Here is a 25,104-nt window from a genome sequence, read left to right as displayed (position 1 = left end):
GCGGGAGCGTGGTCATTTCTTGCCCGTACGCACCATTTTCAGACACAAATTGCTTACCAAGTGCGTAATTTATGCATAAACAGAACGCAAACAGTGTGCAAACTATTCTTCATGCTTTTCAGGCAGGCCATAAGGAAACAAATAAATGACACGCATTGCCACGGCAAATTGCGGGACAATGTGGAGGCAAAATGTGTGCAAGTTTAAACACCGCTTACAGTATTTGTGCAAACATTATCCAGGAAAAGCTTCTCTGTTGTTAGCCCGTAGGCTGGTTTGACAGTCTGTCTGCTAGCTATTCTATTTTTACTCATAGCAGGTGTCATTTTTGTAATTGAATTAACTATAGGCTTTGGAATTAATCACAGTTAATAATTTTTTAATTGAGTGACAACTTTTGAAACAATAAATGTTTTTCATTTCAAATAGATTGTGGTTAACAACTACCTCAATGAATAGGCACACACGTGCACTTAAACAACAAACATTTATAAAAAAATTATTCTTTTCCATCAGGCTACTATAACAGATTTCAACATTTGTGCCATATGCGTCATATTTATCTTGGCTCTCAATGCCGTCATCTGGTCGAGTAAAGCAACATGCTTTACATTAAGGTGATACTGTAGGTGTGTGGTGATAAGCAAAGTCTTTGTTTCACACAACCTTGCTCTTCTCCATACTTCCATCAGGCAGTTTTTTTTTTTTTTAATAAAACATTTGTTCTGGAGAGTTGACCACATTCAAAGCCAACAAGTGCACTGACAATTAATTAATTTATCGGAATTAACACGTTAAAGTCCTGGCCTTAGTTAGAGCTTCTCTCCTACTTCTCACTCATACTGCTTTCATCCATCCATCCATCCATCTTCTATGCCGTTTATCCTCACTAAGGTCGCGGGGTTATGCAGGATCTTATCCCAGCTGACTTTGGGCAAGAGATTAACCTAACATGCATGTTTTTGGAATGTGGGAGGAATCCGGGGAAAACCCATGCATGCACGGGTACATTGGAGAGTCAAACTCTGTGCTGCTTTTATTTACAATTCAGTTATAATATTTTTGGCTATAAGTAAAATATCATTAATTTAATTGTACTTTTTTATTAGTAATTTGTTTAAATCTGATTACATTAGAATATACAGGTAACACAAACGACTGGAAGAGATGTGAAAAGGCTCTATTGTGTAATGCAGAGTTGCTTTCAGGCTGCAGCAAGACAGTCTAGAGGAGGCTGCACTGCTCTACTTAGCAAAGCAGCTCTAATTGAGAATGATGGCACTTTTTGTTCCTTTCAATGGCACCAACTCACTTGACTGAAGTCACAAGAAGAGAGGTCTTGTTTTCAAAGCATTCACTGATTTCACTGCTTCTTGTGCTGACTGTGCAAACACAGTAACCAATAGCAGGGTTTCCCCTAGGATTTTTTGAAGCTGTTGTGGTGGGCTGCATGGGAAGGGGGACTGCCGCCGCTATGTCGTGCCACTGCTGCTTCTGCATTTTTTTAATGACAAATAGCAATTTTTTAAAATTACTAACTTCTTTATTTAAAGTTTTTCAACAACGAGCAGGATATGAACCGTGAACATTGCAAAACTGTTAATTTAATGGCCAAGTTGCTGAGAGCACTTAAAGTGAAAGTGTAAAATGTCAAGCCCCCTTTTGTTGACCTATTTAGTCCAATAGTATTATGTGACTGTTAGTACAAAAGTACAACATTTTGTACTATTTGACACAAACGTAAATTTGTTTGTCTGTTTTAGAGTAATACAAATACACTGGAAATGAATTGTTCAATAATATACAGTCATGGAAAAAATGATTAGACCATCCTTGTTTCTTCAGTTTTGTCATTTTAATGCCTGATACAACTAAAGGTACCTTTGTTTGGACAAATATATCAATGACACCAAAAATAGCTGTAAGAGTTACATTTTTAGCAGTACAATGCTATAGCTATTCATGTAAGAACTTTTTGGTTTTGGTTATTATCAAGAAAACCATGGAAGTTGCTAGATATCACCTCTTAAATTAAACTTTGCTATCATCTTTATATTTGTCCAAACAAATGTACCTTTAGTTGTACCAGGCATTAAAATGGCTCAATAACCTGAAGAAACAAGGGTGGTCTAATCATTTTTATTTTGTAGTGGCGGGCCATCACGATCAATTACATGTAGTGGAAACCCTGCAATAGCCCCTATCATGATGGTGAGGTGTTGGATCACTTTTGTGGTGATTTGGCAATTGATTGACACTGTCAGATAGGTATTAATTTAAAATGTTTAGGATTTTGGTTGTAGTGCTGTGGTGAGGTGGGGGCAAGTTTGTGTTTCGCATGTCCAAGTCAAGTCTCAAGTCAAGACAAGACCTGTTGAGACAATTCCGAAGTCAGGCTTACAAGTCTGTATGACCTTACAAGTCATAAGCACTGTTTACTGTCTCCCAAATAAAATGCCATTTTAACAATGTAATGATCTGTTACATTTGACCAATACAATGAATGCATTTTGAATTGTTTTATTTTTAAAATAATATAAGACCAGTTTGACAATGCTAAGCCACAGAAAGAGTGTTGACAGAGCATTCAGGATTTAGTTAGTGCACAGAAATGTTATCCACACTTTTGTTGCTTGTTCTTAAACCTGATTGGACGTTAATAGGTGCATTCAATGAGGCATATTCAAAGGGAAAATATGTCGTCTTGCTGGAAATTACATCGGTCGCAAGTATTTGCTGATATTGTTGAGTCGCTTTCAAAGTCATCAAAATTGTGACTCGAGTCTGACTCAAATCCAAGTCGCGTGACTCCAGTCCACACCTCTGCTGTGGTGTACACCCACATTCAAAAACTGTGTGGTTTATAATCAATGAAGTATTATCTAAAGGATTTATAGAATCATCATTTTTCATAAATACCTAAAGATGTAGTAACGGATGCTGTTTCCAATGTACTGAAAGAGTCTCTGCCCAGAGAGCACCTCTGTGTGTCATTTGTCCAGAGCTCATGCAGGTGCCTCTCGGATACAAAGCAAAGGGTCTCTTCTGCTCAATTCTGTGTTGTGAAACCTGGCACTGAGGGCTGAGAGCCAGCATGCACTGCCGGGAAGCGCTCCGGCCCCGTTTCCTTGGAGACGAGGGTCATTGAGTGCTGGAATTTCTTGGGGGAGCGCTGACCCTGATTTATGAATTCATTTAGCTGCGGCCACTATGACAAAACAGCTAACAGTGGATTTGTGCAGACTGTCTTAATGAGCATTACTGTGGACAATACGCTAGACTGCATCTTACTCTCGCAGACAAGCTCTATGCTGCTGATTTACATGCATGGCACGGCCCAATAAGCCTGGTTTTGTGCTCTGTGAGGAAAAAAAAGGATCAGGTTATGTTGGACTGTACACACTTGGACAGGTGTGCAAAGTGCGTTTACGATCCCTTTGCTGTCTTCTCTGCAGGTGTTTGCCTTTGACCACTGTTTCTGGTCCATGGATGACTCCAATGTTCCCAAATATGCTGGTGAGTCACACGTGCTAACTACTCACTCCTCGCCAGAAAGTTCCAAGCACTTTCTGTCCAAAGAATCCACTTGCTTTGTGTCAGTGAAGATCTTTGGGTCACATGAGCAAACAGTCTGCATGATTACACTGAAATATAAGTGGCCCTTTAGGAACCATATTTAGTGACTTAAACTGCACTCCTCCCTATGTGGCCAGTTAATAATAATATTCATATTTATGAATGTATATCAATAGTATCAATATAATTATAATAATTTTTTTGGAAAAGGCTACTAAACAAAAATATAATTATAATGAATAATAATAGCACTTTTCTAGCTACTTAAAGTATTAACATATATTATTTTGTAATATTATATATTTTTCAAATAATTTCCTTGGGTGAAAATGTGTTTGTCAGTGCCTATAATATATAATAAATAAATAAATAAATAAATAAATAAATAAATATACACACAGTATATATATATGAATTATAAATACATATAATATATAAAATAATTATATATAATAAAAAAGATATATAATATAACGGAGGAAGGATGATGGAAGCGGCATAATATAGCGATCAAACAGGAATTTCTCGAAAATATTGATGGAAAGACAAACAAAAATTGGAGGTAGAACAGCGTACTTTTTAAACAGACATATTGCGCTTACAACTTCCAGCAATACCCATAAAACACCACATGGTGACAGTATTACTCAGCAAACATCTTACGCCTTTGTCAGGCATCTTCCAAGGGTGAGTCGTTGTACTTTATTTTGGTTTCATTTAGTGTAGCCCATTGAGGTTGGTCCCGTTTATGTCAACAACCTGTCTGTGTCGATCAACGCATTAAGTATTGGTTCACCGTGTTCTCATTATTACTAAAAAGTGCTTGCTTAAGCTGATGTCAACATACATGGCTGACCGCTTTTGTCGACATAAAATGTGAGAGTCCAAGGGGTCCTTTCTGTGAAAAATTTGTTTTTGTCGACATGTCTTGTAGTGTTGTAAACTTAATTAACAACATTACTACTCTTTAGTTCCATGCAGTGACTTTCTGTTCAGTGCAAAGTAACCTTGAAAATAAAAGCATGGCAGTATTAACCTGGATTCTACCACAGAAACTAACAAAATGCACAAATGGAGGAAAACCATGTCCGCAATGCAGGAAAGTATTAGTGATCCCTCGTTTATCGCAGTTAGGTTCCAGACCCAACCGTGATAATTGAGTTCACAAATTAGGATTCCTTATTTCTAAATGGAATGTTTTCGTAGTTTACGGCTTTCTAAATACAGTTTTTAACATTATTAGAGCTCCCTAGACATGAAATAACACCCTTATAGTCACCTTTACACTCTATTACCCAATATAGTAGATATAATAACAGAAAGTAAGACATAATATAGACTGACACATGTTAGCATTGTGAGAGTTCCTTGTTGTTCCTCTTTTACTTACGTTTTGTCCCAGTACTTCTTGCTGTGGCCGTTGTCTCATCAATGTAATATAAAATAATATTACTGATGCCTAGTGAACAGTATAAAATACTACATATCACAATGTGTCTTTCAATGCCTTTTCTGAATGTATTGTATTTGTATTTTAGTTCATTTAGCTGTTTTTATGCTTAAAAATGCTTGGAAAATGTACTTAAAAATGAATTTTTTTACTAATAATTGGCCATATTCAATCATGAAACACCAATGATTTCTCAATTATTATATTTTGAAAAACCATGATAGAGTGAAGCTATGAAAGTGGAAGTGTAATGTGGCGAGGGATGACATGCAGTAAAATGATGACGTAGATTCAAAAATGCTTTAAAATTAACCTGTTATCCTCATGTCTGTAGCCAAAGTCACAAGTCAATGTGTAAGCAATGGTTAATTTTGGTTTTGCTGATGTTGACAACCGCTTATGTTACGTCATCCAGTCCGAGGAGCGTCGACTTAAATGGGTTCCACTGCATTATACAGTGATTTCTTTTTACACGTCTTTGACTTTTTTGAATGTTAAAGGTTCCTTAAATAAATCATTGCATGTATATATTGAACTTAGAACAACTTGAAAGTAAACCAGCACCACAGAGCTCGTTGTGTTCTACCGTGTAGGTTCCATAGTAGTCCACCCCTCCACCGCTTACAAACAACAAAGTAATAACGTGAAAACTCTAGGGAGGACTTGTTTACATTTACCTTTGTGCTTGATTATTATTCTACTAGTAGGCCTTTTGTTAATTTCCTTAAAGAATGCAAACCAGAACACTTACTGCAGTCACAAGGCAAATTTTCATAAACATTGTGCCCATTTCTCTTGCCACACTTGTTTTGTCATGGAACTGTAATAGATTCATGTGCCGTGACGACAATATGACCACTGATGGGGGTGGGCGCCTCAAGCCTTCAAGCCATGGCTTTATTTAGCCTATTAAACAGCTGTTCTATTCTGAAGTAGCACGACACAAGAGACTGCTTTGCATGGCCAAATATTTTCAACATGACCAAGTAGGAATCGGCCACTTTTACTCCATTTGCATGTACAGATTTCTTGTTTGCTATTTGTTGTTATCATTTCACTGTTCTATTTTTGACACACTGACTCAAAGATGCAAACCAAGCTTGTGTGTTTACCTTCATCTCCATGACGACTGCTTCTTTGTTTAAAAGGTCAAGAGGTGGTGTTCAAGTGCCTTGGAGAGGGAATACTTGAAAATGCATTCCAGGGATATAATGCCTGCATATTTGCCTATGGACAAACAGGTAATTGTGTGAATAAATTACATCAAACTGACCAATAGACATCCAACACAAACTTTTCTATGGTGTCTTGATAAAGCCTTCATGATGGCATCTATGGTAGAACAGATGTTTTCATAAACGTGGTCACATGCAAACAATTTTTTACCAACTTCTGCTGTCGTTGCAGGTTCTGGCAAGTCATTTTCCATGATGGGCAATGGGGAGCAGCCAGGATTGATCCCTCGACTCTGCTGCTCGCTGTTCGAGAGGGTCCACATAGACGCAAATGAGGCCCATACTTTTAAAGTGGAAGTGTCCTACATGGAAATCTACAACGAGAAGGTCCGCGATCTATTGGATCCCAAAGGGTGAGTCCGATGGGTGGTCTTTTGATGATTTGCTCTCGTAGTAAACACACATGTGACCTGAATCTGCTCCATAAAATCGGTGAGGTAATGCTGTCGGCTTGGGGTGACAAACACACACACACACACAAACACAGCTGCTTGCACAATCTGCTGTGTGTAATTTTTCCTAATTCATTCCAACTCCAGCGTGAGCATTGACCTCGCTGGCTGCTCCCATGTTGGCTGTTGGTGGCTCTTTCTGCCTGAGTCAGGGCGTTGACAGAGCCAAGCAGGAAGCATTCTAAGCCTCGTCTATTTCCCACACTTGATTGCTGTACTATTTACACTGGGAGTCTTCAGGCTGCTGCCATTGTTGTTGTGACCTGTCCCACAATTGCATCTCCATTCAGAATGGATAGATGGACTTTCCCCAAGTTTGAATACAGGAATTTGAGTGGCATTGTCATGTTTGAAACAGGAGCCCATAACGTGTGTAAGCAACACTGGGATGCTCAGGGTGTTTTCCACTTCACTTTGCATTTCACTGATAGAAATTGATAACTAAACGTCTCCTTTGAGGATGTTCCGAAAAGGTGAATAAATCTCCCAAAACATTTAGTCCTGACAGGGATGGGTATATTCACTGATTATTGGATTCATTGTTTTTTAAGGATTCAGTCAATTGTCTGGTATTGATTTTTGAGGCAAAATGGAGAGCACTACTTGGATGCAACCAGCAGAGGTGCTGTTGATTCAGTCTCAGATAATTTGTGATCTGAGAATACTTACACCATGGCTGTGTCTCAATGTGCACACTTCCTTCAGTACACTTAGTATTTTGAGTGTGCAAGTTGTTATGCTTAAAATGCTAAATGTAAGTATAGAAGCAGGTGAATTGAGACACAGCCCGTGTTTATTTTTCTAAATGTTGTAAAAAAAAAAAAAAAGAATGCTTGAATTCAGTTATCTGTATGGAAAATACATTTTGTGGGAAAAATAAAATCTACTAGAAAATCTATTGATGAATTGTTCATTTTCCCGTACGTTGATCAAGGAAATGTAGTCAAAATTCTAGCTCTAATTCCCACTAAAAATTGTCAAGCGCCAGTCCAGAGCCATAGCTGGCAATATAACCCTTTACCATTAGGCCATTTTAGCCAGTCAGAAGGCTGAAGAAAGTCATTTCTGAAAAAGGCACATTAAAAACAATGATAAATCAAGAAATGGGAACTCACTTAGACTGACTTACTTCACCTACTTACTACAGTTAAAATAGTTCACCTACTTACTACGCAAAGTTAAAATTGTCACCTCTGCACATTCATTCGAAAGAAAAGTCTGTTTTCGGTAACCAAAAGGTCAAAATGTATTGAAAATTACACATCTGGACAGATAATTTGACAAATAATTTCCTTACAACCTATATTGCCTAGCTTATGGACTAAAATGTACCTATTCATATCTAATCAAATATTAGAGACTCTTGGACACAATGTAAAAATACAATTAAACAAACAAACAAAAAAAAAAAACAGCACCAAAAATAGAAAATAAAAGACCACAAAAGGCATAATGTAGCAAGAAAAAGTTGAAATGTTGAAACTAATAATACTACCACTAATAATATTCTTTGTCATCTATAACACTAATTTGAGCTGCAGGCTGTTTTTTTGTAAATATATATAATTTTGTAGTGATTTTAGCCTGTTTACAAACTTTAAAATGTGAAAATGGCCCCTGCATTCTTTGATTTTTCAGCATGTGGCCCTCAGGGAACCCCCCTGCGGGAGTACAATTTGCCACATTTAAGTATGCTCGGAAATCCCAGGAAATTTACCCAAAAGGTGTGAATTCAAGTTAAATAACGTGGTGTCTTTGAACGCAACTCCTCATTGCTAATAATAACAATGCTAATAATAACAGCTAACTCATTAACTCATTAGTTAAATAGATTTTCAGACATGTGTGCCATCTCTTAACTTGATTTAAATTGTCAGCTAATTTGGCGCTGTTAATACACACAAATATATATTATCCTGCCATGTCATTAATCTTTCTTTTAATAAAATACTGTAAATCAATAAAATACTGTACAAATGGGCATATTTCAGACATAGTGTGACATGGTAATTAATCAGGATTAATTGATTTAAAAACATTGATTAATCTGATTAAAATTTGTAATCATTTGACAGCCCTAATTTAAAAACAAAGCTTTGTGTTATAGGTTACACAGCATATTATTGTTAACACCCATTATTACACGTTTTGCTCTTTTTTTCCATATTGTTGTTGTTTTGTTGTTTTTTTTAATTTTTAATTTAATTTGTAGAATGTGCCGCAGCCCAAAAAAAAAAAGAGCTGCGGGCCACAAATGACGCCTAGGCCGTAGTTTGGATACCCCTGGTCTACAGCAATTAGACCCGGTTCATTGAAGTCTACTGTAAAAAAAAATGCAATAGCAGTTTAAAATGTAGTGGAAGTGCATGACATGACTGCAGCATTATTGCACCTGCGGAAGGTGGTAGGTTACGAGAATGGAAACGGGAAACCTGGTCACTGTCAACCTGAGTAGGTGTGTATCCACAAAGTTGGATAGAGTGGCTCTTACTGAGCTTATTGGATTTCACCTTAACAACCAAGTGGCAGGCAGCCAACACAAAATGTAGATATTTCATGCATGTCACTGAATGGGGAGGCACTCCTAAAGATGTATCAATGTACAATGGGGAAATCATTACTTTTATCATATCTATTACATTGACAAACAGAATTGGGTTTTTCTGTAATGGGACTTGAACAGTTGCTTTTTCTGCATTATTATTTTCTGGCTTGTAGTCAATGCTATGACTCATTCAGAAAAGAAATAGAAACTAGTGAAGACAGGAAAAATAAAACAATATTGTAATAAATGCCTATGTTTTATGGTGAGCGCAACATAAAGACCTGCAGTGCCAAATCTTGTCCGATGTGAGAGAACCGCTTTGTGCATTGGCAGATCAGACACTATAATGTTAAATTATGTTTCCTCCAGATTGCACATCTGGTAGCAATTTACATCTAACATGCAAAATCCCATATACTGTATATACATCATGTATATACAGCATGTTCAGAGTCCTATATATCTTGTCATGTCTCACCACATCAGGTTGGAATTTGTTATTATGCATGCTGTTATTATACTTGTATTGTCTCCTGCAGAAATCCCAAATCTGGATGGGACTTTACCTCCTTTGTACTATTGAGACCCTTTACTATATCATCCGGACTTGGTCTGTCCATTCGTTGTAGGAGCTATAATGCCTGTTCTTCAGTAAGGAGAAGTGTTTATTTAAAATGTCCTTCAGTCTAATGAGATGTTAAATGTGAAAGCGATTGTTCCTACTCTCAAAACTCCCATTGGCGCAGTAAAAATGGTTTCAGAGAGGGAGGAAATTAAATGTGCATGAAAGGCATTTCCACTCCTTTCACTGACGAGACTTTTTCTTTACCCTTTTTTGCAAGGAGCCGACAGTCTCTGAAGGTTCGGGAACACAAAGTCCTGGGTCCATACGTGGATGGTTTGTCTCAGCTGGCCGTGACCAGCTTTGAGGTATGTCTTTCACAACACTGCACAAACCCTCGGATTTCTCAAACGCACAGGAATAATTTACACAAATGCATTCATGTCTTAGTGGAATTGCACCAAACCTAACAATGTGGGCTCATATCCTCATGAGCCCCTAATGACACATGTTAACAGAATGTGGAATGCACTTGTGTGGTTTTGTGTGGACTGTATGCCAAGCATTGGTGGGGCTTCCCTTAATTAAGTTTAAACATCTCCACCCTGTTTCTGTGGGCTCTTTTTGCCTGATATTAATGCAGTAGATTTCCCAAAGCTCAGGCCTCTGTCTGGTGTGACCCAGCTGAACCACATGTGCACACTGGAAGACTTTTTATTGTTCTCAAAAGGATCCATTTGCACATTTTTTCCGCAAAACCACTAAAATCTTCCGTGTTATACTATAAAACCTATGAATTTCATCGGCGTTGCCAGTAGTGCTCCAACAGCCAGCAACCAGCATGAGAAATTCACAACACACTGAATTGTTTTCTGTGGTGTTATACCGTATGTGGCGACACTTTTTGAACCCAAACTAATCCCAAAGTAGTTTTACTGTGTGTACTGGGTTATATACAGTACTTACTTTGCTAAAGTTTCCATTATTTGATCTTAGTCCTACACTTCTAATGCAAAGTGTCTGTAGTGTCAGAAATAATAAAGTGGCCATTCAGTAAAAAGCTGTCTTCAAAATGCCAGGTTTTGATTGACTCTGAATCCTTGTGGGATACGTTGCCATTTAGAGATTGTTTTGTTTGGAACACATTCACATTTTTTGTATTCATAAAGTTACTTGAGATTAAACCACTCTTTTTTTGTCAAAGAATTTGGTGAAAGGTTAAAGAAACTAATTAGATTACATTTCTCTAATTGTGCTCTCATCTAGGAATCCGCCGATCTATGTTTTTTCACTTCTGATCCCATCCCGATATAGTATCTGCCGATGTCAATAGAATCCTGATACCAGAGCTCTGTTTGCTTTCATATGCAACCAGGCCAAAAGAATATCAGCAAATGTAGCTACAATAATATCAGTAAACGTAGCTGTCTCCACACATGCAGTGCCACACACACACACACACACACACACAGCCAAGCGCTCAGCCTTGCACCTTCACCGCAGACAGTCGAACAACACAGAACTTTTAACATCGCACATAACTTCTGTGTCGCTATATTATCGTAATTGTTGATTTTATATGGATTTTATAGGCTGTAATAAACTCTCTACAGGCGAGTATGATATTGTAACCACTCTGAAGTTTGGTGTTGTGTAGTTGTCTGACTGTTTTGTGTCGTCATGAACACGTCAGGCATAGTGCTTGCGTGTGTGTGTGGGGATCAGCCCCATGCCTACTCTCATCCACTTGAAAACATGAAAAAAAAATCCAAAAGATGTCAGATGCTATACACTGTGGTCATCTGCAACCAGGCGTTTGCAGTTTAACATCCATCCATTTTTTTCAAAATATTTAATAACTTATGCAGTAGTAATGGTTATTATGCAGTAGTCTTTAATTTTTAACCATATTCATGTAAAAAACCTTGCACTCTCTCGGTTTATTGTGTCTGCCTGACAGGAAAAAGCGGTATAGAAAATGGATGGATGTATGTCTGCCTGACCTTTGACATTAGTGTAGGGGTGATGGAAGATTTCTGGGTTAAAGCTCTCCCTTTGACTTCTAATGTTTCAGTGAAGGCAGAAATTTGCATCTCTATTTCTCCATTTCATTGTTAACTTTAGGACATCGAGGTGCTCATGTCAGAGGGGAATAAATCTCGCACAGTGGCAGCCACCAACATGAATGAGGAGAGCAGCCGATCTCACGCCGTCTTCAGTATTATTGTCACACAGACGCTCTACGACCTACAGTCTGGGGTAATCTTTTTGGCTATATAAAGACCATGCAATGTGCTATTTATGATGGCCTTATAAATCTAATCATTGCTCGGGTTTATGTACAGAATTCTGGGGAGAAAGTGAGCAAGATGAGTCTAGTTGACCTGGCAGGAAGTGAGCGAGTGTCCAAGACAGGAGCTGCTGGGGAGCGACTCAAAGAAGGCAGCAACATAAACAAGTGAGTATATTTGGTGGTTACGCATGGTTCAAAGACACACAATACAAGAACTATATAATAAGATAATACATTGGAACCCTTTTAAGTCTGTCCAGTTTATGTTGACAACCTATGTGGACCAACTCATCAAGTCCTAGTCAACTGTGTTCTTCTTATTACTACTTACATGGTTGACCACTTTTGTCGAATTTGAGAGCCAAAAAGGTCATTTCTATGAAAAATTGGTCAGTTCATGTCAACATCTGTAGTAGTATTGTTAACGTCCATCATTATTGCTAAGCATCGTGAAACGACAACACAAGAAGTAAGCTTCAAAATAAAACCATTGCTGTATTAAAGGGATAGTTCGTATTTCTTGACATGAAGTATTGTATAACATAGCCATCAGCATTGTAGTCCAATAACAGTGATTTATCCCCCACTTGGTCTCCTAAGTCCAGTTCTGGTCAGATTTCTGTGATGAAGAACATAGTTCCGCTTAGTTGCTGGGGACAATTAAGTAAGGAGTTTGGCTTCTAAAAACAATATGCGTTCAAAAGATGAAAACATTTGCATCACAAAAATGAGACCATGTGGGGGGGTAAGTTGCTGTTATTGGACTACAATGCTGATGGGGATGTCATACAACTTCATGTAAAAAAATCTGAACTATCCCTTTAACCTGCATTAAATCACAACTGGCAAAATGCACACATTTAATTTTTTTTTTACCGTCATCACCGGATGAAAGATTTGCACAAAAGACGAATGCAGGCGTGTCCAAACTTATTCCACATAGAGGAAAATGTTAAGATGCGGGGGCTATTTTGATGAAATTAGTGCATTAAAGATGCTAAAACCAATCCAATGTAGGTCAGGGGTGTCAAACTCAATTGCACTCAAACTTAAAGCCGACTTTAGGTCAAAATGTGCATGACAACTTGTCAATGCGTTTATGTGGACAGACGTTTTTTAAACTTCACTCGTGTGGATAGACTTTTTTTTTTTTTACATCGGAGTGGGAGAAATGTGCATTTTTGAAAATATCCGTGTTCATTCATTCCTGCTTGAAATTTCTACTTTCCAATTGGATGAGCCAGGAAAAGGAAGAAGGAGATGGCTGTGGATATATATGACTATGGGTGCTTTGACGTGGTTGTTCCTTTCAATAAAGTCATTGTTCATCCTCGCAACATCCGGGCAAAAGCTACAGTATTTTATATCAACACAAAAACATCACAGTCTGCAAGATGTGTAACCCTGAAGAGTTTGCAGATGTGGAATGGGCGGATTACACGTTTCGCACCATGCTTTGCTGTACTTAAACTGATCCCTCACTGCCTTATGCCTCTCTGCATAGACAGGGTGTAATAGTTAAAGTGGTGTTGTTTTTAATTTTGTACAGTTAAGCTATTGTTACTTTTGGACTGATTCTGGCACCCTTAGTAAGAATGGTATTTTGGTGACATATAATAATGTGGCCACTTTTAATACCAATGACAGAGAAGTAATTTTTAGCAGATGAATTGCTTGATTACACAGAATGATGCAAGCACTGTGGGCCAACTGTGTGTTACACTGCAGGTCAGTGTTTCAAAAAATAAATCTATTCAAAAAAGAATCTATTCTGTTCTGTATGTTCTGCTCTTATTAGAATAACTACGACGACACAGACACTAGTTATGTTGGTAAAAGCAGAATTTGTGATATGCCTCTTGTGTTCGATCTAATTAAAGTCTGCAAATATTGCCTAAAAAGTGACTGGTGTGTGCAGTGTTCTGGAAATGTATGCGAGAAATAACACTGAAAGTCTTTAAATGCAACTTTGTGTGTGTGTTGTTGTAGGTCTTTGACTACGCTAGGTTGTGTGATTTCTGCGCTGGCTGACCAGTCGGCAGGAAAGGGCAAGGCCAAATTTGTGCCTTACAGAGACTCTGTCCTCACCTGGCTGCTCAAGGTTTGTCCTCCAAATTGTTGCTATTTCCGTTGACCTTCAAAGCAAAAGGTTCTGTTAGCACGCATCTAGAAAGACAAGACATGTTGACTTTTCTTCTCTTTAGGACAATCTTGGTGGAAACAGTAAAACAGCTATGATAGCCACAGTGAGTCCTGCAGCAGATAACTATGAAGAGACCCTTTCCACTCTGCGTTACGCTGATCGAGCCAAAAGGATCGTCAACCACGCCGTGGTGAATGAAGACCCCAATGCTCGCATCATCCGGGAGCTCCGAGAGGAGGTGGAGAAGCTCAAAGTTCAGCTGTCGCAGGCTGAGGTAAGGCAAAACCAAAAGCCATCATGGCCAGTTTGTCATGGTCCTGACATGATCCCGAACTGTCCTCTGCCCCAAAGTCCCTGAAGGCACCTGAGCTGAAAGAGAAGCTACATGAATCTGAGAAACTCATCATGGAGATGACCGTCACCTGGGAGGAGAAGCTACGAAAGACTGAAGAGATCGCCACGGTGAGCACATAAGAATGTGACAGATATTGTGTGACTGCAAACTTTTGGCCTGATTCGGAAGCTTTAAATAGAAATTTCTCGTCATTCATCACTGCTGGATGCATTGCCCGGTGCAGAGGACTACGGAGTGACGTTGTGGCCAAACTTTGTGACATAATGAAATTGCGTTATTACTTTTATAACGTGTTAAGATTTTCAGATTAATCACAGGCGTTAACGCGTTACTTTTGACAGCCCTAATCATTACTAACAAATTGATGGATATCGTGCTTTGAATGAGGAGTGATGTATCCTGATGCATGATTAGATATTAGAATTGCGCGCGGCACAATTTTTTTTGTCAAAATGAACGAACAAATACATTTCTAAGGACAATGGTGAAGTCCATTATTGACACATGTTATTCCCAGGCTTTTGCGGGCTACATAAAATGATGTAGCGAGCCACATCTGGCCCCCCGGGTGTTCAGTTTGACACATGTGAATGTAAGTGAATTGATCTACCATGGTTGCAGATAAAGTTGATATCAACTGTGTTCACAGGAGCGCCAGAAGCAGCTGGAAAGCATGGGCATCTCTCTGGAAACATCTGGCATTAAAGTGGGTGAAGACAAGAGTTTCCTGGTCAATCTGAATGCTGATCCGGCCTTGAATGAGCTACTGGTCTACTACCTCAAGGTACTACTGTTTTGGTATTTGAGTGTATTTATGGACTGCCTCTGATGGAGGTTCAGTATTGGCCATTTTATTATGTTTTCTCAAGGTACAATACCATGGAAATGAAACTTAGACTTGGAGAGTACTCAGTGTACAGCTTGGAAATCACTATAGATTTATTAGCCTTTGTAGAGTAAACACACCGCCATTATATAATAGTTGGCAACACAACTGAGTACACCTCACAGGAAACATGTCCAAATTGGTATGAATATTTAATGTGAGCACCATTGTTATCTATCTTAATCCTCTTGGATATGGAATTCATATCAGAGTTGCACAGGTTGTTCCTGGAACCCTCGTCCACTCCTCCATGATAACATCACTTGTGGAGCTGGTGGATGTTAGACACCTTCCACTCCTTCCCCTCCCATTTGTTTGAGGATGCCCCAAAGGTGTTCAATTGAGATCAGGTCTGGATCATGCTTGTCCACTCCATCGCCTTCACCTTCAGCTTCCTCAGCAAGGCACTTGTCATCATGGAGGTGTGTTTGGGCTCCTTATCATGTTGGAAAACCCGCCATGCAGGAGGGGATCATACTCTGCTTCACAATGTCATGTTGGAATTCATTTTTCCTGAACAGCAGCTCCCCAATGCTTGCAGCACTCATGCCGTCCAGACCATGAGGCTGCCACCACCGGATCTGGCTATTCATTTGGGTCGCCAGTTATTTAGACCAGTGGTCCCCAACCTTACCTTTATGCATTCCCACATAGTATCAGCATTTGGGACCAAGTATGAGGTGAAAGAACAATGGGAAAAATACAGTATAGTAGTTTATCTGTGCAGCGTGGGAGAAAGCTAGCACAGCACATGCACACAACTATGGTGCGTTAATGACCGTCGGACAAAGTGGGATGGGTCATTGCCCGCTGAAACACAATGAAACAAAACAACATAAACATGCAAAAACAGTGGGATTTCTAACTGGATATTATTATTAGAATAAATTAATGGCCCATATTTCCAAAATGTATATGCATTTATATAAACTTTAAAGTAGTTATTAAGAAATGCATATTTTTAAGTGTATTGTTTTATCATTGATGTAGACAATAATGGCTGTGTTTTGAGTCCTTTTCTATTTCTATATCTATATATCTATTTCTATATATATCTATACTGCCCAACAAGCTGAACATTGACTAATCTAAAGTATATCCAGGTTTCATTTCTGCAGTATTGTCTCTTGAGAAGAGGTGCTGTAAGTAAAAGTAACACATATAATAATTAATGGCAGATTTTTATCGGGTATGTTTAGAGAAAAACATGTGACTGTTAAAGATAGACTAACACTGTGTAGATCGGGGTCGGGGACCTTTTTGGCTAAGAGAGCGATGAAAGCCACACAATTTCAAATGTATTCTGTGAGAGCCATATCATATTTTTTAACATTTAATACAACTATATGTGTTAATTTTCAAGCAGGACCAACAATTTTATAATACAATAAATCTATGATTTATTCTTTTTATTATTGTTTTATTATTGTTATGCTGATACTATCCGATAATAAATAAAATACCATTAATGCGACTTCTGGTGTTGCATGGTTTTGCACCGTCCTTCGTATCTTTCTTTGTTTTCACCATCTTCTTCGTTTAAAGGTTTAGCTCTGAAGAATTAGCTAACGTACTATTTGATTAAAGGAGGGAAATTTACTTCTTGACATTTCAATGACCCCCGGTAGGCTAGCATATTACCCAGTAATAATTGGGTTTTGGTGTCTGCCCCGGAAAATATTGGAAGGACAGCTGGCATTGACTCTGGCCAAAAAAAAAAAAAAGTATATTTTGAACATTATTTTTAACACTGATTTCTGTAATGTTTCACTTATAAAATGTCAGTGAAAAAAAAAGTCAAATAAATTTTTATCGTGTTAAGAAATCGTGTTAAGAGCCAGATGCAGTCATCAAAAGAGCTACAGGTTTCCGACCCCTGATGTAGATGAAAAGCATACCACCACCGAAAAAAATATGACCAGTCTCTTTGACTGCAGCAACATTGCATGACCTCTGTGCATTCACTTTCCAATGATCACATGCAAGGTGTCCATACAGAAATAGCCTGGTGAAATGGAAAGGAGCTGTTTAATGCATGGAGGTGAGGGCTAGTTTTCATCATCCGTCATCATCCACTGGATTCTCGAAAGTAAGAAGTAGGGTTTTTGTTAGAAGTTACATTTCTATCTGGAGTTTCCTTCTTTCCTTCCTTTGAACTGACTTATTCATTGAGACTAAACAGCAAGGAAAAGTTGCTACTGTGTGAGATTTTCACAGTTTTTGGAATCATTTAACATAAGACATGCATTAAAAAGGAAATGGTGAAGACACAATTACACCCACCAAGCCTGCAGAAAATCTGCTTTCATTAAGTCAAATTAGGTGCTAATTTTTATTTTCTTCAGCAAAATTTCTGTGTGGTTCAGTCAGACAGATGCAACCTGCAAGTCAGACCTTGTAGGCGTGTGAGGAAGCGGCCTGCGCAGTGAACCGAACAACAGGCCTTTGTCTGAATTCCGCAGCCCATCCTGCCATTTTAGTGTGGAATGACCACGGCAATGTGGCGTGGGTTAGCTCACTGCTGGGTTGGACATCCTTGGAAAAAGGAGATGTTTGTTTAACAACGCCCACTCACGCAGCAAAAGCGCTGCATGTTTTTTCACTTTGGCGTGCTCTTTTAAACTTACAGGACTCATTTTGTCACAAGAAATTAGGCCAAACACAAGGTGATCAATAGCAGGCCTGCTGTTATTGTCTCCTTAATGTGTCTTCCACCTGTGTGTAGGAGCTCACGCATGTCGGCGCCGACACTTCTCAAGACATCCAGCTCTTTGGGATCGGTATCCAGCCGCAGCACTGTGTACTGGAGCTGTGCCAGGATGGTGATGTCACCTTGATGCCCATAGAGAACGCCCGGTGAGTTGTAGTAGGACTGCTACTGCTTTTTGTCTACATACTTCACAGATGACTGGACCTTCCCACGGCCTCACAGTCCAGGAATTTTTTTTGCTTTGCTATCACAAACTTGTATCCCCTCCCACTGCAAATGGATTGTTCAACCTCCATCAGTTTAGGTTCCAATGCCATCTGACATGTTTTCTACAGGACTTGCGTGAACGGAACGATGATCGATTCTTTGGTACACCTCTGGCATGGAGACCGTATCTTATGGGGCAACAACCACTTTTTTCGGTATGTCACACTTCATCATGCACAACACTTGATATGAACAAAGTTATTTGAAGTTCCCTTGTGTCACAGGATCAATCTTCCTAAACGAAAGCGGCGAGACCGTTTGAAGGAGCTGGAGAGGGCTTCTCCCAGGGAGAGCTTTGTGGAGGTGGATGTGGAGACGGCCAGCGAGGCATCTTCTGAGCAGGACTACAGTTATGAGTTTGCCCAAATGGAGGTCATAATGAAGACTCTAGGGAACAACGGTAATTCATAATTCACCTGATACCTAAGGCTCTCAGTCCACAGCTAGGATAGCAAAAATTTAATATCTGAAACTCCTCCTTTGTTCCAGGTACTCCCACCTTATCATAACATATTTGAAAATGCAAGGACTGTAAAAATGTTTTTATCAAACATACTCCCAACTTTAGAGTCAACTCCTCTGTATCCTCTTGCAAATGATTTGTAGCCACAAAATTAAAAATTGAATGGCACAATCAATCCTGTTAGTATTAAATTTCCTGCTCGGCAGAATTCATGGAACACATTTCTGCACACAAGACCAATACAAAAATGTCCGACACCAGTCATACCTGGTACTCACAATGATGTTTCCTTTGTAATATGGGGCAGAGGCCTCCACTGCCTGACACAGCAGGGAAAGGGCAAGGAAAGTTGGCAAGAACACAGTCATCAAAGTCAGTAAAAAGGACGCTACACCAAAAACAGCACACGATGTACGGTTATTACAGATTTATATCATTTTGTATTGAAATTAAATTAATTTTAAATTAGTTAGCACTTGTTACTAGGGGTGTCACAAGACACTCAGTTCACAAGATGAGACGATAAACGAGATTGGGTCTACGAGAACAAGTCGTGACCAGATTTTGACATTACTTTTAAGAAAAGAACAATGAAAAATGTTTTTAAAAACTATGACCATATATTACAATCTACTTATTTAATTTCTCCTAAGTTACACTCTTCTGCACTCTGTGTGTATGCTAGCGGCCCCGCCTCCACCCACCGAGACAAAGACACAAAGACACAAAGACACTGACAAAACATCTCACTCAGTTCATGTCGTTGTTCTATGGAACAAACACCCCCAGGTGCTGAAACCAATGCACAGAGTGGTACCTCTTCCTGTATTTTGGAGGCAAGAGACGAGGAAAACAGACACGCATGCACATGGCAATATATTGAAGCTGAATTATCAAGTTCATTGTTATTTATTGTGTGATTACCGTAATTAATTTATTATCGTCCCAGGCCTAGTGCCCATAAGTTTTTTCTGACAAGAAAGCTTGTCACGTTTTTAGGGCTATCCACACGGAAATATAAGTATTTTATCGTTTCAGCTTTCCACCCACACAGAAACGCCGTTCTGGGTGCACTGAAGCGGTATTTTTTTAAAGTGGCTTTGAGAGAACACCGGCTTGTTGTTTCCGTGTAGACAGGTGCACCGCTCTTTTTAGAAACGATGACGTCGCCGACTCATTGCCGTCACATGATCAGAAGTGAGCTTTGATGACAAGCCAAAATAATATCTGAATATTTCGACTGACATGACTCACCCCAGTCCACATACTCATGATATTGTCGTCTTATACTCCAAAATGACTCGCAGAACTAATTCCACTTCGTCATAAGTCTCGATGAGCATTGGAAGGCGGAAGACGACAGATTTATGCTCATATGTTCTTTCTTCTTCTATAGTTTGGTGTGTCACATGGTTCCATCTGTATGTCTGTTTACAGCGCCACATGTAGGTGTGCCTTGTGTAATTACATTGTTTTCACACAGTGATCCGTTCCCGTCTGAATGCAACTATTTACTAATCCAGCACATTGTGAACGGGAATTTTTTTCCCAAAAAAATCCCAGGAACGTTTCCGTGTGGACAGGGCCTTAATCTTCTGAACACTTGCTAAATATAGCGACAGAGTTGTTAAACTGGCAACACTGATCCTTCCTGCTCCGTCCTTTTATTCTCTGGCAGACCAAGTGTGTAAAAGGTAGAAGCAGAGTTGCGGTGCCCTCTACTATCCGCCGTTGGAACGACAAGCTATATTCACAGTCCCATTATAATGTGTTTATGAGCAAATTCGAACAGACAGCACCAAGTCTGTTTGTGGCCAAATTTAATATATGTATGGGAAACACTGTGGAGTACAAATAGCACAATCTGTCGAATATAGTGGGGCACTGTCCAACTTGCCCCTAATGCAATACTTCCCTTTTTCATGACAGTTTTAAGTTAACAGTTAACAGCAGTTTCTGTGTAAGTCATGCAAGCTGGAAATAAGTTGTGTATTGGATTGTAACATACCTACATATGTGCATCCAGACCCCTTGCAGAATGCTGTCCAGGTCCTGGAGAAGCAGTACCTGGAGGAGAAGCGCACGGCTCTGGAGGAACAGAGGATGATGTACGAGCGAGAGCTGGAATCGCTGCGGCAACAGCTTTCTCCAGAGAAAACACAGCAGCACCACCGCAGCAGCAGTGAACGACTCACATTTCAGACACACACACCACACAGCAAGCTGCGACTATGGACAGAGGAAAGGTTTGTGGGACACACACATACATATGTGCATGGCTCAGATCAAGGGTACCCAAGTGTTACATTTTGGGTAAAATTTCAAACTCGTGGATAGACTTTGGTAATGTTATAAACACAAACTTCAAACATTGCAAAACACACACCCAACATACCAGAGCTCGAGACATCTTCCATTTCCCATAGCAACCCTCCGAAGTTCACTCTTTCTCAAATGTAATGTACATAACTCGGTGTCCACTTTATGCTGTTATCTCTGCATAGATTTGACTTTTGTTAGAAAAGTAACTTATATTTGAGAGAGTATCATAAAGTAAATAAAAACAAGTGACAAATCTAGATCATGAGTTAAAGCTCTGAAAAGATGGCAAAAATCAAATGCGGACACCGAGTTATGTACATTACATCTTCTATAGTGGCACACAAACTTTCTTGCCATTCTGTGAACACAGTACCCCACTACTGTTTTATGTTACAGAGAACAATACAACACACATGCAGAAAGTAGTTTTTTCAACTTAAACAACCCAACTTCTATATACAGTCAAACCTGTCTTAGCGGCCACCTTTATAGAACGGCCACCTGCCTATAGCAGCCACTGAAAAATCCCCCGCAGCAAATTTACATGTTATAGACCCTGTGTATAGCAGTCACCTGTCCAACGCGGCCAGCGGCCACCCATTTTGTCTCCCTTGGTCAATATCTGACTGCATATAGCGGCCAAATTACCGACTCAAGTAGAAGCTTCATGCACGAAAAAGTTTTGTTTTTCAATCAATGAAGGCGTCGTGTGTAGACTTTAATTACTGAGTCCTAGCTCAGTCACAATCATTCACAAGATCCACACAAACTGTCAGTTGTTCCGCATAAAAAAGCCGTCTTCTTTTGAGCTTGCTATTTCCTGGTCAAACATGTAACTTTAAGAGCATTTGCACCAAAACATTACCGCAAATTAGGCTGGGAACAGGACGTGCTCCCAGCGACGGTACAATAAAAAAAAAACATACGCTAGCATGCATGCGGCAGCGGGAGGAAAACTGAGTTCGGTTGTACTTAATTGAAGTATTTTAGAATGTACTCACATTATTTTTGATCAATCCTCATCCACAAATCCATCAAAGTCCTCATCTTCTGTATTCGACACAAAAAAAAGCCGTCTTCTTTTCCGTTCGCTACTAGTCTGTTAACTTGTCAGTGTTATTCAGCTCCGAAGCAAAGAAGGAAACTTCTCCTGTTGCTTCTGCCAACTTTATTTATTGAATGCGGCCACCAGACAGCAGCTCAGAACACACACACATCTCTCAGCATCGTCTCTCCTTCCTGCTTGCCCACAAGGCAAAGGTTAAACAAGCCCCACTACATAGCTGTCCAGCCAATGCCTGTAACAAGTGACACCGTTTATTTCCTGGTGTGAGACAATGTGCACAATGTGTGTCAATACTGTAATGCCGCTTGTTGTGGGGAAGGAGAGACTCACGTCGCCGATGCACTTTAATGGCTTTATTAACAGCGAAGAACACTGCAGGACTTTACATCCACGCCAACATAAACACACTTCCCAACTCTCTTGAAACTCACAGCTAGCACTGAGCCTAGCTCTCCTGCTCGGGACGCCCACCGTCACTTCCCGTCACTTCCTGATGAACTAAAGCTGTAAAAAGTAAAATATTAAAAACAAGCGTAAGACATTACTAGCACAGCTTTGTTCTGTGGGTCGTGGATATATTCTATCAGTTATTATTAAGCCTCTGGCTTCCTTTTAGTAAGTAAAAACCTTGGCTATGATTGCACTACATTGTCATGTAGACCTACAAAGTACACTTGGAAGAATAAGAGGGGTAGGATTAAATAAGCTTTGTTTCTTCCTACTCCATTGTGGACATGCAAAATTGTGAATTGTACTATGTGATGTGCTACTATTTGACTCATGCATGTTCAGGATGAATTAAAACCATGACCCATGAACCATGATAATAACAGGCCTAGTAGTGCTGTACAACTTGTATCCGCAGTCCGCAGTGCCCTCTACTAGTCAACATTATTATTATCATTTTTTTTTCCCTTTTTTTTTCTTTTTTTTCCTCTACTGGTCAACATTCAAACTGTACCAACCTGTCTATAGAGGCCACATGTCTATAGCGGCCACTTTTGCAGACTCCCTCTAGTGGCCGCTATAGACAAGTTTGCCTGTATTTGCATGAAATGCCACTCACAAACTGTAATGTACATAACATGTCCACTTTATACCTTACATCACACTAGAAATTAATCTTTTGTAGGTAAATAGAATTGTATAGCAAAATTAAAGTAAATGTAACAAATATGAAACCACAAACTTATATATAATGCAAATACTATAAACATATTGTGAAAAAACAAATGCAGACACCAGATTATGTACATTACATGGAAAGATTTACCATTCTCAACCACCATACTTTTCTCCACATATCTTTTCTCTGGGACTCTGGTAACTTTGAACAGATAACACTTACAATTTTAATGCATATTTCTACAGGTTTGAAAAAATATAAAGCAAAGAAAATAAACTCAAACCAATATATCCACATCTAAACCTGCTGTTATAGTAATTAGTAATTTGTGTTTACACCCCAACCTTGAATGTTTTATGCACCTATATGTTCTTAACCACCCTCTTCAGCATGCTTGCTAGTTAATAACATAGCTGGATGGTGGAGGTAACTGCAGTAGTGCCCTTTCACCTTAATCTATTTTCCTTTCACTTATTCTTTCATTAAGTTTGCTTGCTGCACTGCTGAAATCCACCCTACCCTTCCTGCAAAAATGTTGCATCATCAATTATAATAATAAAAAAAAATAAAATAAAATATATATATATATATATATATATATATATATATATATATATCAGTAGTATATTAGACTGCATGTTCTGTCTATCTGCCTTGATCACATTTCCTGTACATAACTCTGACACAAAATGGTGGACACAACGACACATTCCCCTGCTGAATGCGTATTTAGCGAATAACCGGCAGAAGGATACAAGTTTTGTTTGGCCCAAGAAGGCACTTTTTATTTTCTAATTCAATATTTACTAGCAATACGCAATTTACGCTGTGAGCTCAAAGTGTACGTACATAACTGGCGGGACAGGAAATTTGGGTGTGTTAGATTTTTGTTCAATTAATCTTATTTTACTCTTTTATACACAAAAAAATCACTTTAGTTGCAGAGTTGAGTAATTATTCCATGAATATATACCATTGTAATCGTCATGGGGTTTGTTTTTCCATGGAATTATGTTCTTCAAAATTTTCATCGGCAGGCGGACACGAAGGTTATGTACGTTTCACTAATGATTACACGACAGTTATTTTTTTTTACACTGAGAATGTTTGAATAAAACACATTAGAAACCAATTTCAGACATCATTCTTTAATTCTAAGTAGAAATCATGACAAAATTCTCAGAGAAAATATTGTTAATTTCACAACAAAAGTAGACATGCTTTACATGTAACATTTCAATGTCCAAATATAGACACTTTTTTACAACATAGCCGTGCTAGTGCGAAATAAAAACATGAACAGGCTTAATTTATGGTTTGGTAAGCTTCCTCACTCTATAAACATCAGAGTGATAGGGATAGTACACATTGTTAGAACAACTATTTCAAATACTACTCAAGTGAAGTTGAAGACAGCAAAGGGTACCCTTGATCTGAGCCATGCACATAAACAAATGCAAATGTGCACACATACTGTACATTAGCTTAGATCCTGGTCTGTGTTATTCATAACTTTTGTATCATCACTAAGGCAGTATGCAATCAACTCTCACTCCATCGCAGTTCAAACATCACCGCCTCACTCTACCCTGGTTTTTCAAAAATGAATAAATGATCGCTGATTCCTGGTTGACTACTGCCTATTATTGGTAA

General features: G+C 39.0%; 1 protein-coding gene across 7 annotated transcripts in view; it reads left to right on the top strand.

Moving 5' to 3' along the window:
* kif13a (kinesin family member 13A) overlaps nt 1–25,104 on the top strand; it is a 70,321-nt gene that overhangs the window by 21,012 nt on the left and 24,205 nt on the right. For all 7 annotated transcript variants that reach the window (XM_054781417.1, XM_054781423.1, XM_054781420.1 and 4 more), the window contains exons 5-18: nt 3,456–3,516; nt 6,175–6,267; nt 6,434–6,614; nt 10,101–10,188; nt 11,945–12,079; nt 12,166–12,278; nt 14,103–14,214; nt 14,318–14,530; nt 14,608–14,718; nt 15,261–15,395; nt 18,223–18,353; nt 18,543–18,629; nt 18,699–18,874; nt 20,964–21,183. In XM_054781417.1, coding sequence (XP_054637392.1) covers nt 3,456–3,516; nt 6,175–6,267; nt 6,434–6,614; nt 10,101–10,188; nt 11,945–12,079; nt 12,166–12,278; nt 14,103–14,214; nt 14,318–14,530; nt 14,608–14,718; nt 15,261–15,395; nt 18,223–18,353; nt 18,543–18,629; nt 18,699–18,874; nt 20,964–21,183 — 1,856 coding nt within the window. The remainder of the gene's footprint in view (nt 1–3,455; nt 3,517–6,174; nt 6,268–6,433; nt 6,615–10,100; nt 10,189–11,944; nt 12,080–12,165; nt 12,279–14,102; nt 14,215–14,317; nt 14,531–14,607; nt 14,719–15,260; nt 15,396–18,222; nt 18,354–18,542; nt 18,630–18,698; nt 18,875–20,963; nt 21,184–25,104) is intronic.

The sequence above is a fragment of the Dunckerocampus dactyliophorus genome, chromosome 7 (genome assembly GCF_027744805.1).
Source record: "Dunckerocampus dactyliophorus isolate RoL2022-P2 chromosome 7, RoL_Ddac_1.1, whole genome shotgun sequence".
Taxonomy (NCBI): Eukaryota; Metazoa; Chordata; class Actinopteri; order Syngnathiformes; family Syngnathidae; genus Dunckerocampus; species Dunckerocampus dactyliophorus.
Note: the sequence above shows the minus strand (reverse complement) of the source record. Positions and strands in the feature narration are given on the sequence as shown.